General features: G+C 37.1%; 1 protein-coding gene across 1 annotated transcript; it reads right to left on the bottom strand.

Moving 5' to 3' along the window:
• Nucleotides 1-285: 285 nt before the first annotated feature.
• Nucleotides 286-6,018, bottom strand: LOC119912894 (sterile alpha motif domain-containing protein 9-like). Its single transcript, XM_038732119.1, has 2 exons — nt 5,895-6,018; nt 286-3,169 (listed from the first exon to the last, which is right to left on the bottom strand). The coding sequence occupies exon 2, from the start codon at nt 3,112-3,114 to the stop codon at nt 991-993; it is 2,124 nt and encodes a 707-aa protein (XP_038588047.1). The 5' UTR covers nt 3,115-3,169; nt 5,895-6,018; the 3' UTR covers nt 286-990.
• Nucleotides 6,019-15,166: the final 9,148 nt, after the last annotated feature.

Raw genomic sequence — 15,166 nt, forward strand, 5'->3', positions numbered from 1 at the left:
ATTCTTAGTGTCGATTTAAACCAGGTGAACAGCAGCTGGAAACTCAGAAGGAACAGTTTCCTCCAGATATCTGAGCCAGAGCACCAGTATGATGCACAATAATGAAGGTTCGATTCAGCATGAAAGTGAGAAGTGCTCTTTGCTAGAGACAGTATTTTATATAACTCAAAGGGGAAGACTGAAATACAATGAAAAGACAGGTAAAGAACTAACCTCCCATGAGCAAATGTTTAATTACAAAACCCCCTTTTCCATAAATATTGATATGTGTATGAAAAACCCGTATTGAAGATGGGGTAAATTATTTATTTATTATTCACAACAGAAATGACTGACATATAAATGGACACAGGCCTATGAAACTCCCTTTTCCCCATCAATTCAAATAATAGGTACACTTTAAAAAAAAGTAATACAGCAGCACACCTCTGACATCATTTCAGTACACTTCATCATTATTGCCAAATCATCTGCATACATTCTTTTTAATGACATTTTCATTTTCAAGATGTTTCTTTTAAAATATTGATTTAGATCTTATAGAATACACATAGGCCTAAAAAATACATTAAATCAACAGAAATGCAACCAACATACGCAAAAATTGAATACAGTCCAATACAAGAATTTTACCTTTAAGTTTGTTCATGAGTACATTTTAGGGTAAAAAAACTATTTCCAAAAAATGTCAACCTGATTTTGAAAGAAAATGTTTTATATGCCTGTCCACCTTCGCAAAAATCACTAACGCAACATGGTTAAATAAACCTAACTTAAATATACCACTATATCGTCTACTCAAATATCTAAGCAACTATTACAGGTTGCCATGACATTCACAGTGCCAAGACGATAAAAACTACTGATATCGGTGATCCCCTGACTTTTCATGCATCACCATCCGTGGTTTTGTAAAGGAAAAAAGTCTATAATGTTGTCAAGCAAATGTTTGTTGAGTCTTTATTACACTCCCAAAGTGTTCCTTGTGAATCACTGTCCGAACATGTGAGGAAATCCCACTTTAAAGATGACAGGACCCTGAATGGTGAAGCCAAGATAGAAAAGCATTGGGCTCAGTGCTGAAGCATCAGGTTCAATCTCTGCTACGGCCATTATTTTCTTCCCTCCAACACAAAGAATCACGTCCTGCTTTTCACGCCCCTGTGGCATCGTGGGAGAATGGCATAGCTCTCCCTGGACTGGAAGGAGGATATCTTGGATTTCTGGGATTCCCCACACTTCCCCCTTGATCCACATTTCATCGATGCGTTTCTCCTTCATTGCTACACATAGTTCAGAGTCAACTTTTTCTTCCACGATTGCATCCAACCTTGATTTGTGAATCCATTTGCTCAGTCCGGAGCCCTTTCCCAAAAAAAACAGAGGCAAAAGGTAACGGCCTCGAAGGTACTTGGCATACTTTGATCTGTCATACGCTGTCTTCATTAATGTGACATACTGTTGCAGGTCACGGTCGAACGTGAGCTCGAGAGATGGTTGTGCAGGCTCTCCTCTTGGTTCTTGTTCCTCGTCGTTGTCCTCATCCTCCCAGATTTGGTCATTTGACTCGTCATCTTCTGTGGACGGTAGTTCAACTTCTTCATCATCCTCTTCTTGCACCACCTGAGGCTCTACCTCAGGCCAAAACAACAGCAGAACCAAAAGGTAAAACTCAGGGCTTCTGTGCCCTACTTCTGTGTCCAAGAATCTGTGTATTATTGTTTGGAGTTCTCTTACCGGGGTCAGCCGGGGAGAGTTATGCATTTTGTTGCTCAAGATGATGTTGGAGAGGATGTACCTCTCAGCTGCTTCGACATCATCGGTGGTCTCGTAGATGGTCTTCAAATCATCTCGGATTGCTTCTAAATCAGACACTGTTTTCTCAGCCTCCACAAACCTAGCACGTCTTCCCTTTGACATGAAAAGGCCGTGATTCAGACAATCTAGAAGGCCTGTAAAGCTGGTGGATTCAGCTGCTGTTGCTGTTGTGTAGTGTTCGTAACAAAGTACTACATCCCTCCAGAAGTAAGGGGGCTCTGAGGATGTCATGTCAGGCTTGGAGTAGGTTAGGTACCATTCAAAAAAGACAAACTTGTCTATAACTTCTTCTTCATTTACTAAGTTTTGGGTGAAACTACTGTTTTCCTGTGAGAGTTTTTCAAAGGCTATTTTTGCCACTTGCATGAAGCCAAAAAGGCCTCTGTTGTTGAAGAAATTTGAAAGGCTTACAGTACGAGCTATGTCCTCCATTCCAGGGTCCTCTTCTCTCTCAGCTTTCATCTCCACATCTTTAAATGCGTCGAAGGCATCTTTTGCCACGTTTGAGATTTCCTTCAGTTGCGTGGCTTTCCTCATCAAACAGTTCTTGTAAATCTGCCCAAGATTGTCAGCTACATAAGAGTTTTTTGGAGCTCTTGTAATAGCTTTCTTTGCCCATTCTTCAGCTTTTTTATAGTCAGTGATCTCTTCGCGGATGTAAAAGAGACGGGAAATAGTTTGAGGGAAAATTGGGTTCTGTGTGAATTTATCTGATGCCTTTTTCAAGACAGAGACAGCGTTGTAAAAGTTCTCTTTCTTCCCTATATCTTCAATCATCCTTGAGAACTTCTCTCTACCCCTTTCTCCACTTTCTCTTTTTGTCAGCAAATCTTTGATGAACTGGAGTATATATGGTTGGGGCTGATCTCCACAAACTGAGAACATAAATTTCTTCATTGTAGCACTCCTGGAAATCCCTAATTCAGCTAGCAGCTCCACAGCTCTCTTTGCAACCAATGGGTGAATCATATGCACAGAGCTTGAACTGGATGTGCTGATTAAGAAAGTAAAAGGCTTCATTCTTTCTTCAAAGGGGGGTCCTCCATGGATGGGATCAGGTGGTCCAAGGATCTTTTGACACTCAGGCATCAGGAGGTAGGAATCAGGAGTGTATGCGTTCAGAAGTGCCAAAAAAGAGAACAGTTGCGTGTTGGTGGACCCCTGGTGTTGTCGCACATACTGTGCAACAGGTCCAGAAAGGTGTTGGAAATATTCCACCAGTGTCAACTCCGAACCACTAACCAAGGTTTCATCTCTACTGTCAGGGGCCATTATTTCTGTTGAATTACGCTCCATGATGATAAATGTAGACTTTGAGATGCTTCAGAAAGTAGTCCAGCAGTATTCAAACCTAAAGAGGTGATAAGAACAGAGCCCATGTTCATAATTTAGTTTTAAAACATACAATATCATACATATACTATTAATAAATTACATACTTTTTAAGGGGTACCACTTTTAATGAGGCATCCCTTATGGATAGTAATGGTAGTCAGTTGGTCAGTCCACCACTGTGGTCCAGACGTAAATATCTCAAATCAGAGATGGGGACTCGAGTACAAAAAAAAAAAAATAAGATGCAAAAGGTAACGGCCTCGAAGGTATTTGGCATACTTTGATCTATCATACTTTGATCTGTCATACGCTTTCTTCATTAATGTGACTTCAGACTCGACTCGGACTCAAGATGCGGGACTCGAGAACAATGTTTATTTTTAGGAAACGTCTGTCGAGCTTGCCGTTATTCCATCCCTCTGTTACCCATAACCTGCCTACGTAACACGTAGCATCTGTCCTCTGTGAGAGAGGACAACAAACACCGGCATCTGCTGAGCCATTCATCATAAACTTTGGCTTTAAAATTTCATACAACAAGACCCAAACAAAGAAGCTCGTTAGTTATGAAAAGATGAACAAGCGTTTGTTTACTTGCCAAACTTGTGGTGGTCTGCCATCACCTTAATTATTGCTGTTGGCTAGAAAGAGGTTACAAGTTTATTGTTGATCATGTAACCTTACAGTTTTTTTTAGTTATAATGTTACACTGGTTTGAGAGTCTGGTGGTGTGTTGACTTACAGTAGTTTAAAAGCTCTCATTAACTGCATTGCACATGGTTGTGCTCTGTAAGTTAAAAACAGGCTACAGCTTTATTGTTTTAGATTTTAAAACTTTATTGTTTTAGATTTTAAATCAAGATACAAAACATATCAGTTTATAATGCAGAAAGTAAATTAAGTAGGTTAAATTAGCCTCATAACCAAGTATGAGATCAAAATGATGCTTACATGTTAATGAGTCAGGATTAACAATCCAGTAATGCACTGACATGGATGACTGTGCTGCCTGATGAGAATTGTCTCCTAAACTTGTGAAGACACGCAGTGGCACGATGCATTTACTATTTCTAACCATCTCAATGCTTAACCCTATATATGTATATACTTACACACACACACAAACATATTCTGTATATTGTATGTGTATACATATGTACTGTATTTAAAACTCCTGGATCAGCCTTGTGAACCTCTTCCTGTTTAGCTCGATGCTGCCTAGCAATGCCGATGGCAGATATTATTAGACGTCCTGTTTGACTCTGCAATTCCAATTATATTGAATTTCAAAATGTATTCATATAGCTTAACGACGTTCTTCATTAAAATCTGCTGCTACTGTATAACCCTACACTATCAAAATGACTTAAATTATGCACTAATTCAAGGTTAATTTGTGTCTGTAGGCCTTTATAATAAGGTCAACTGGAAGTGTAATCTTCTGGATGCCTTAGCACACCCTTTGAAGAGAGTGATGACATGCTGTCACATTGACAGAGACAGAATGAATGGCTGTTGTTGCAGTTTTAAAAAGTTATTTTAAAAGTAGTCCAACATTCAGAACAGCATTATAATTTGAGATTTTGAATATACCTGAACTAAAACTAGGTTATAAATGCTTTTTCTAGAGAAGCTACAGCAATGTCACTACATATGGCCTGCTGTGAATATACCTACACGTTTGAATTGGTGTACTGATAAAGTAGCCTACTGATTTTACTAGAGACAGTTCTATTGCCATTAACAAGCGTTAACTCCAGTAATTCTGACGTTATCTTCATGTGCTTTAGGCTACTTATCCAGCGGGTCCTCTCTGCTCTGCTTCCTCGAAATTATTACAATGTCTGGCAGTTTTTTATTCTATTTTCTATTCCGAGAGCTGCATGCACATCTCAGCAGGCATAACAGCTGCTTAGGGACTTCTTCTAGGGACTCTGCAAAGTCACGCCCTCCCATTGCCTGCATGGACAGTAGCTGGATTCGTGGTGAGTTCTAGCACAATAAATTATATTTGTTTATTAGATTCAATGTATTAAGCAATTAATAGATTTAGTATGAGTAGAAATGCTGTTTCTGGAGTAGGCCTATACAGTACGTCTTGTGTCGCAAGTGTTCCATTTCCACATCTGCTTGCTACAAAAGGTTTACAAATAGGCCTGGTCCTATGTAAACATTGCAGGAATGATTTAGAAATGTTTAGGAAGTTTTACAATTACGTAGTCTATATACTTTTTAGAAAGGGGTTTGAAACTCTTGTAATTATTAACAGTAACAATTAAGTAATTAAATTGCCTAAATTCAGTAAAAAGAGGAAAGAATATGTGAAACTGTTTCAGCAGTACTTCTATACTGAGTCCAATAAGAGATTGGTGACTAAACTTTCATAACATATGGACTTAGGATCATTTATCGTTTTTAAACAGTAGCCTTACAATTGGCTTATATAGAATTTAAAAAAGATTACATCACCAAACAGAAGAAGTTCCTGGAATAATTTAGAAATGTTTTTAAAAGGTAACGATTTTTTTAGAGTAGGGTTTGAAACTCTCACAATTAAGTAATTAAGTAAATTAATTCAAACTGTTTCAGCAGCAGCAGGATCACCGTGAAGATGATGAAAGATTAATGATAAGATTGATGGGCTGTGAGTTCCAGTATGGTAACATCAAATCATGTTACTGAACATTTCATAGAAAAATCAAAGAAATATAAACAACAAATGCAAACACAAATCTTGTTACCTGTTTGAGTTCCTGCAGATGTGTGGGTGACTAAAGAGCCTGAGGATGTTACTTATATACAGCTTTATGCCACACCTTCTGCATGCTTTACATTCTTGGATCTTTGATCAGACGTCAATGTGTTGAATATCATTCCTTCATGGTGAAAAATGTTGTATTGTGAGTATCAATACCTTCAACAGCTCGTGCTTGAATGACTATTAAGTTACATTTACACAGAAATGAAAGTGAAGTCCTTCAGCTCAGTCATTGCAGTGGTGATAATAGATGTTCTGTTTTCCTGTAAACGTCTTGTACTTTGTACTTCATCAGACTGCAATTACTTGTGTTACATTCCTATTGACATCCAAAATGAGCATTGCAGACAATTATTTAGATATTTCAGACATTAAAGCTGCTCTAATAAATAGTTTAATTTCAACAACAGATTAAATAAATGTAATATGAAAGACTGGAGAATTGTTACCCAACTGTGAAGTTCGGCTCAGCTCTATGAAACGATTTAGCATCTTTCAGCTCAATGTTTTGGTTTTACTACCTGTGACTTTCAGTCAAAACTGTACACGACCTGCACAGCACAAAGCGACATACAAAGTTAGCGACTAGTGAGTGAACATAATGCTAAAAAGACATATTTCCCTAAAGAGCTGGTAGAGACCAAAAACACGTTATGTCAATGTTGCTTGTTTGCAGGCTGTTGCTGCTTCCCCCAAGTGGCTAGAAAATCATTTAATTAAGGATTAAGAACTGTAGATTTATAACAAAAGGTGTTGTTGATGGTTATTAGTAACAGGACATGAAAGTTCATTCTTTACCAAAAGAAAATCTCAACTCAGGGTCTACTTCCAAGATTTTTCTGAAGCTTTTAGCCGCATCTCACAGTCTCCATCAGTGAATGAATTTTGCTCTGTTCTCTGGATCATGGCTCAGATGTAAGTTCCATACTTCACAAAAACAAAACAAACTCAATCCACAGGGAGATGTGGTTGAAAGCCAAGAAAAGGCTAGAAGGTGGACCTTGAGTTCAGATTTTGTTACATTTGTTACATACAAAAATTTAATTCCTCACCACAAATACAACAAAATACAAACCACGTATTATTTTAGTTACTATTAAATGTTACATTTACATAACAACAGAGTAAGTGCAATAAAAGACATTAATAAAAATGGTTTCACTATTCAACTGTCATTTGATTTACAGTAAAACAAAAGTAACCTTAGGAGTAACAAGTGGGTGTTGCATTGCAGGTCAAACGCAACTGTTTTATCGGTTCTATTGTGTTTGTCTTGCTTATGGAAGACCTGTCCATTTATGTCAGCCTGCCAGTGGACTTGGACTCCACACCCAAACTGGTTTTCCAGCTGTGCCTGAAACTGAATGCAGAATGAATGCTGAAGAATGTTGAATGTGATTAATGTTTTTAAGACATTTAAGAAAGTTGGAAATCTCAACATATTTCAGCCCTTTACTGTTAATTACTGTGTGATGCTTTTACTATGAGATTATTATAAATCTAAAAGAGAAAATTTTGAAAATTGTTTAGGTTGTAATTGTAACCCAGGCATAAAACAAAGGTGGAAAGCCATCTGAATCTGGCCCCTACAGTGAGAAAGGATTACTGTATTACAGCATTTCATGGTCAAATAAAACCAAAAGATAAAGGTACAATCCAAATATATACAAAAAAAGGCAGCCACTGTTTTTTAATTGAAAACAGAGGATAAGAAACTACTATTACTCTTAAATGTTGTTAAGAGTGTTCTTAATACAGAGTCAATACTAGTTGTCTGCATCAGTAATGTAACCCGCTATAGTAAAAGTGACTATGACCACTTTATGGGTTCAGGTTGTCTGACATCGTCAGTAACATGAAAAGATGGTGATAATGGACCTATGGCTGATCCAATCTCTGTGGCTGTTTCTGAAACTGAAGGTAATGATGCTTCATTTATCAGCAACCTAACATTTATAATATTAGCGAGCTAGCCGCACTCCTGCACCTTCTTCTTCCTCCTGTCTTTCTTTTTTCTTTTGGTAGCCTGATTTTGAAATGACATGATGCTTCAACATTCCCCTTAAGTCCTCAGCGTCAGTGTGTTTGGAGATAAACTATTTGTACATCCTACTGAAGGAGAAGACTAAACCAATGTTTTAGATAAAAAAAATAGTAATATATTTATAAAATAGTAATTAATAGTATAATTTTTAATAACAAAAATTGCAGATGAAACTTAATTCTAAGATTTTTAAGGGTTCAAAGAAAATTCCTCTATTGGCCCTACTACCACGCACCCCTTTGTAGCAGTGTCATTATTACTAAATTATTTGCTAAATTCACCTACTGCTAAAACACATATTAAGTATATATAAAATTAATAACTCACCATTGTAACAGACAAAAGGTAAGCAGAAATAACAATCATTGTCATTCTACTGATACTGGATGGACCCATCTGAACGTCGCACAGTTCTGATTACCTCCCAGATTATCAGGGTTACTTTCATCCCAGTTTCTGAAAGAGCCAGTGCTTCCATCAGACCACATAAACACGTCTCTGAACAGCCTGATCCAGACACTGTTGTTGTAAGCATGCATACAAATCTCTTCGTGCTGTGCCGTAGTTTTCACACTCACCAGGTCAGTGTAATACTGTCTGCCGAAGCTCTGACCGTCTTGCCATGACATAGTTGTGGTTTGTAGGGTGTAACTTTCTCTCCCATTGCTGTCATCTGGAAGAAAATAATTGATTAATACAGATCAAATCCATCCATCATTCAAGGCAGTTATTTGAAACCATTATGGATGCTGAGGTAATTCGTTTTGTATTTTCTAAAAATTTGTTTTTTTTGGCAAACCAGAGAGGAGTTTTCACTGATTTCACTGATTTCATTCAGTGGGTATTGGATATTTCGGACTCAATGTATTACACTGGCCATTGACCACTTTTAGGCCAACCATCATAAATTAATAAGGGATCAGTATTTCTCCCCCAAAATTGTATCGCAAGCAGTGTGAGAACGCTTTGAAAAATGCATTGAAAGATGCATTTTACAGAAAATATAATCAAACAATTAGCTGAATAAACAAAATAAAAATATGGAAAATCCAAATAATTTAAACATTTTAGAAAGAGCTGCACAATTTGGAGAAAAAGTCATATTGTGATTATTGTGGACAATGTTGCACAAAATACGGATATTTCTTAACTCAAACAAAGTTGTGGGTTGATTCTGTTGTGAGTGTTGCTCTCAGGAGGAGGAAGCTAAAAAGATCACATATTGGGACAAAGGCATCCTGACTCTGCATCTGTCTAAATCTACATCTGTCCACTGCAGATGCTCTATCCACAACCTGAAGGAAGAACTAGTATAGTGTATTAATGTAACATATTAACATTAAAAAAACAAAAAAATTTAAAATTACTATAGTCATTATAATTTCATATAAACTATTTTACCACTAGCTGAATAATAAATCCAGTTACAGCTGTTTCATTTCTGTGGGTTGTTATTATTTATTAAATCCTAGTGCAAAAAAAAGCTCTACATTTGTTAATACTACATACTAACTTAATAATAACTCAATAATCATATTGTTTAAAGAGGTGGCATTATGCTTTTTGTTTTTCCCCTCTCTTTTATGGAGTTATATATCTTTTTTTGTGCATGTCACAGCATTACATGCTATACAACGTGTTGTTGGTTACCCCATACAGTAACCAAAATGTCAACTTCAATTCATTATTCAATTTTGAGATTCATCACAAAATTTTTAATCGTTGCCCAGCACTAATTTTGATTTTATTTATAACACCATCAAAAATATGTATTTGTGTAAAACAATATCATTAAGAAGTTCTTAATATATTCCTACATTTTATTACCTTTGCTGGTGCATGTCTTTGTACTGCAAAAAACACCGTGTGTGACATTAAAAGCGTAATGCATTAAAACATGTTTATCCACTGCATTTACCCATCTGAAAAATATATTTATATACAGCATAGTCTACAAGTCCTGGTCCCATCGGACCACATTTAACAGTCTTTTAGAGAGTCGAAGCTGAAGATGGATTCTGCAAGTCTGTGTGTTGACAGTGGCGGAGGGTCCAATGCAGGTGACAGTGTCTTTTTAAGTTGATGCAATTATTTGCAAGATGGAGAAGTGAGTTGGGGAAAGCTTAATCCCATCCCATTCTAGGGAAAGTTTCTGCAGCACCTTAAAGGTGTAGCGCAGTGTTTGGGGGGTATGCAAAGTTGAGGGCATAAATCAGAATATTTTACACGTTTATTTAAACAGGCATTTTTCAGACAAGAGTGATTGGTAACGTAATATACATATAACATTAAATATGTCAAAACAAGGGCTGGAAACTCACAAAAATATTTTATTTAAAACACCACACTATTATTTACAACTTTAGACGTGTTTACAGGCTAAATAAAGTAGTCAGCTGCGCTAAAATACAATGCAGTCCTTTAGTGTATAATGTTACACACCAGCCTAGCAGCATGTATTAAGTTAATTTGGTAATGTTACTTTAATAACTTCTTTAGTGAAATTGTAATAATTTCAGGTTAGTCAGTATGTACGTTAAACACATCTCCACTTCTGTTCTTCTTTCAACTTACCCACTCTTTGGCAACTCTATACCTTTACAGTATAGAAATTAAATAAACAAACGAGCTTTTAAGCATAGTTACATGTGGGCTTTTTTTTTTCTAGCCCTGGTAACGTTATAACAATAACGTGGCAGGGGTTTTCTAAGCCAGGCAGCTCTTGAGACAGTGGCAATGATATCACAAAAGTAAAGCCCTGTCATGCAGCACCTCTGTCTCAAACAGAAACAGATTCAGTTGCCCTGCTTTGGTCTATTACCACTAAAATGGCAGGTATCTTGTCTTGTCCATAAGCGCATGTGTGGATTCAAATGTAAACACCCACTTGGATTACAATTTACTTAGTATTTTTAGCTATTTATTCAGCGACTATTAAACTTTTAAATAGTATGTGCATCTATAGTAAAACCTACTCCTTCCACACAGTTAGTGTATTACATGAATAAAATGTGTAAAGATTTAAATATTTACTTAAGAAATTGTAGATCTCATTGAAACTTAATTTTATAATGTAGAAATTAAGACTTTAATATATTTTACTATACCACAAAGTTTGTTTTTTCAGTGTACACATACGTTGTCATGTCATCCTGCTGACCTAAAGAGACTTACAGGGAGACAGCAACAAAAGTGAATTTCAGGTCTTTCTTCTGCAAAGCAAGCAGGGGACATGCAAGAGATTGACACACAGGAGACGACACACTTTTTTCCACAAAAGCTCCCATTAGGTGGCTTTAAAATGTCATGCTATCAAAATAGAGGGACATGCATGCAAACAGGACATCCTCCTAGATCATAAAGTGGTTTGCAGGGAGGGAAATTGTATGGAAATGTAAGGGAAATGTCCAGATGTACACACAATAACAAGGTGAAAGTTAATTCAGTTGTCGGTGATGCTAAAGTGACATCAGATATTATTATCAAATGTTATTAAAGAGGTGGTGTAATGCTCATTTTCAGGTTCAAAATCTTAATTAGGGGTTGTACCAGAACAGGTTTACATGGTTTCATTTTCGAAAAACACCATATTTTTCTCATACTGCACATTGCTGCAGCTCCTCTTTTCACCCTATGTGTTGTACGCTCCGCTCTTGAGCTACAGAGTGATGCATTTTACTTGTACAAAATCTTTGTTGGGAATTGCACATGCGCAGTTCCCAGGTAAGAACTACTAGCCAATCAGAAGCGGAGAAGGGTGGGTCGTAAGAAACAAGGTAATGTGATCCAAATCAAAGACTGAGACCGTAACCTAGCAGATGTTACTCTCAAGTCCACAACATCATTGTTCCACATCTTACCATTAGGACTAAAGTTGAACTGATCTATGCTGCTTTGCCGAAAAATGCTACCATAGCGCAAATCACTAGACTCGACCCTGCTCCGTTTTCCATTGCAGATAGTACCCAGAGATAGTACGTAGCTTGTCGTCATAGCGACGCCACACACAACTGCTGCGACGTAATGTTCAATGCGACACACACACCAGCACAGCTTTCTCTTTTTAAGTTAAAACGTTTCAACATTACTCAGAATGTAAAGACAGATAAGCGTATGAAAACCTTCCAGCTGTGTTTTCCTCTGCCGTTGTTGCTGCAGCGGTCTGTGTGACAGCGGGAGCAGAGGGCTCTGTGAGCGGGCGGCTGGCCGGCCTCACACGCTGCTCCAGCGGGTTGGCACAGGCTTCCCCCGCAGCCACTTGCGGAGCTCCTCAACTCCGACAATATTCAAGCACATTTCTGTTTCGCCATCGCTTCAAGTAAAACTGTCAATATTCGAAATCTACACAGCTGATTTCACCTCAAAACTTCTCAGAAGTGGATTTAGTGATGAAATTCCATTCAAAAACTGTTGCTTTCTGTTGCTGGCCTCTGTCTGGGGCAATGATGATGTAGTTAATAGTGACGATTCTCTCTGACCAATCAGCAATCTGTCTTGTTTTCACGTTACATTTTAGTATCCCTCAGCTCGCTTGGAACCTCGACGGAGGTGAGGTGATACGAAAAAATGTACCTGGAAGCAGGTACAGGTACAACATTTCTACAATGGAAAACCAAACAAAGGCGAGTCGAGCCAAAGGGCCTCCGCTCAGACTAGCTTGGTTTGAGGGCGTGCCTGACCCCGCTAGCCGCTTGGCAAGCTTTATGATGCGTTTTCATTGTGATGTCACAAGTAAAGGAAGTGAAGGGCTGGACTACAAACGAGCTGTTTTCAAGCGGTTCAGAGCAGAGTTTTCTGTGGGAGATGGGAACTCCCTTTAGGCTGGACTTTGGGGTTTTTCACTTTGCAAACCAGTTACATGCACAAAAAAGATAAATAACTCAATAAAGGAGAGGGGAAAAGCCACAAAACATAATACCACCTCTTTAACTTTAGTTGTTCTCTTGTGTTAGTCCATGTATTTAAAGACCTGTGAATACATTTTGGACTGAATGCAACAGTTTTATATCTGGATTTTAATGACATTGTGGGTTATTTATTCACTTTCATAATACACAAAACCATTATCCGCTCCACATGTAAAGTCATTCCACACACCCGTGTGAGACATCTGTCCGCACCATACATTGTCTGTGAGTTCCTCCTGCCCAAAGCCCGATCCAGCTGTATGTCACATGACTGCCCAACGTGTTGACCAGCATGTTATTGCAATCCATGTTGTTCACGGTGGCCAGGTTGGTGCACTCTACTCTGCAGAAGCTCTGAGCCTCATACCAGGTAAGGGAGCCATTGATGAGGTGGTACTGCAGAGGCACTTTGGGCAGAAGGTTTAGACATTTAAAAACTCTCATGCAAAGCAGAAACGTTAATATTCAAACATACAAACTGCATCTACAGAGAAGATTAGGCGTGTCCTGAATTACTGCAGAACTGAACCTCAGCCTTTTTTAAAATTTATTTAGTAATAACATTTAGAAAGAGCACCACAACCTTGTGGTGCGCAAACAATCAATCAGACATAATGTCATTATCAAATCTGTATGACTGTATAGTTGAGTTTAGTTTAGATACACAGTTTGTAAAATACTCTTGAAAAATATATATTTTTTCCCATTTGCATCAGTTTTGTAAACAATTCCAATTCCTTCTAGTTTAATTACATAATGCATGAATGTTAAGTTACTTGGTTGGTCTGTGAAATTTTCACTACATGCTACATACTACTGCCAATAACCTCAGGAGCACACAAGCCCTGCCCGTAATTACACAAACTGAATGAGTTTTATTTGAATGTTAACTAATATAAAAGGGCATGATGACCTCCAACAAAATCTGTCAACAAAAGTGATGACATCTTAATTAATTAGATTTATTAGAGAATTCTATATTTTACAATACAGAATAATTTTAGTGCATTTTTTTAACACAGACTTACCTCTCCTGTTGTTGAAACCTGTCACAACCATCTCTGTTCAGGAGTTCAGGTTGTGTGTTGGGAAAAATTTTTCATGTCATTTCATGCAAATTTTGACCAGTAGTGAGGAGGAAACAAGCAGATTTGTTTAGCAGTGGTCCATTGACATCAGGGTGATTTGCTTGCCCAGCTTTAAAACAATAAAGTAATAAAACTTACGCTTCCTTCCTATCCTGTTCTTCCTATTTTCTATTTCACCCTCTTAAAATTAGCATTTTAATGTCATTTTTTTATTTATTTCGCTATGTTGCTTTTTTTTTATGTTTTATGTAAAGCACTTTGAATTGCCTTGTTGTTGAAATGTGCTATAGAAATAAACTTGCCCTGCCTTGCTTAACAAGAACATGTATACAAACCCTCAAAATCAGTGTTTATGTATTTATGTATGGCTTCATTGCTGACATTTTCAAGAAAAATATAATGAAATGAAACATAATAATAATAATAATAATAGCTTTATTTATATAGTACTATTCAATACATGTAACTAATTGCCTTACAGCAATTATGTAAAACATAGATAAGTATCAGTAAAACTGGTATCACACACAGTGTTTTCCAGTAAATAACAATAATAATCATAATAAATAAAACATAAGCAAATCAAAGTACAAATAAAAGAAAATCTAATTATGCATCACACAGTAAAAGCTTTTTTGTAGAAATCTGGCGTAAGAAGTGAGAATAAAAACAGGAACAGACTCTGCAAAAAATTATATAACATAGACGTTTTGTGTGTATATTTTGTAGTTTAATTTTTATTCTCAGTTTTATGAATATTTTCATAGGCAAACAGATACAAATTTTAGACCATCTTTTCAGGAATATTACCATAGTCAAAACAATGCTGTGTGTTACCGGACAGAGCTAAGCTAACTGGCTGTTGGCTACAGTTTCTTAATTATTGTACAGACATGAGAGTGAACGAATCATATTATCTAACTCTCAGCAAGAAAGTAAATTAGCCTGTTTTCCATAATGTCAAAGTATTCATTTTTATGTGCTGCAGCTGCTGCTTCCATAGTGGACCTTTAACAGAAAGATTTGTTTTCTCACACAATTTCTTTGAATGCAAAAAATGACAGCTTCAACCTTCCTTAATTTAGTCATAATTGACTGAGTAAGATTAATGTGGCTCAGTTAAAAATGAAATGTTAGCACACAGCCAAAGTAACTTTAAAAGAAACCTTGTATACAGTTACATTGAGTAAATTAAAAAGAAGGGGGTAAAAACACA

Source organism: Micropterus salmoides, unplaced genomic scaffold, assembly GCF_014851395.1.
Source record: "Micropterus salmoides isolate LMB-PRFRI ecotype aquatic unplaced genomic scaffold, ASM1485139v1 Ms_hic_scaffold_2, whole genome shotgun sequence".
Taxonomy (NCBI): domain Eukaryota; kingdom Metazoa; phylum Chordata; class Actinopteri; order Centrarchiformes; family Centrarchidae; genus Micropterus; species Micropterus salmoides.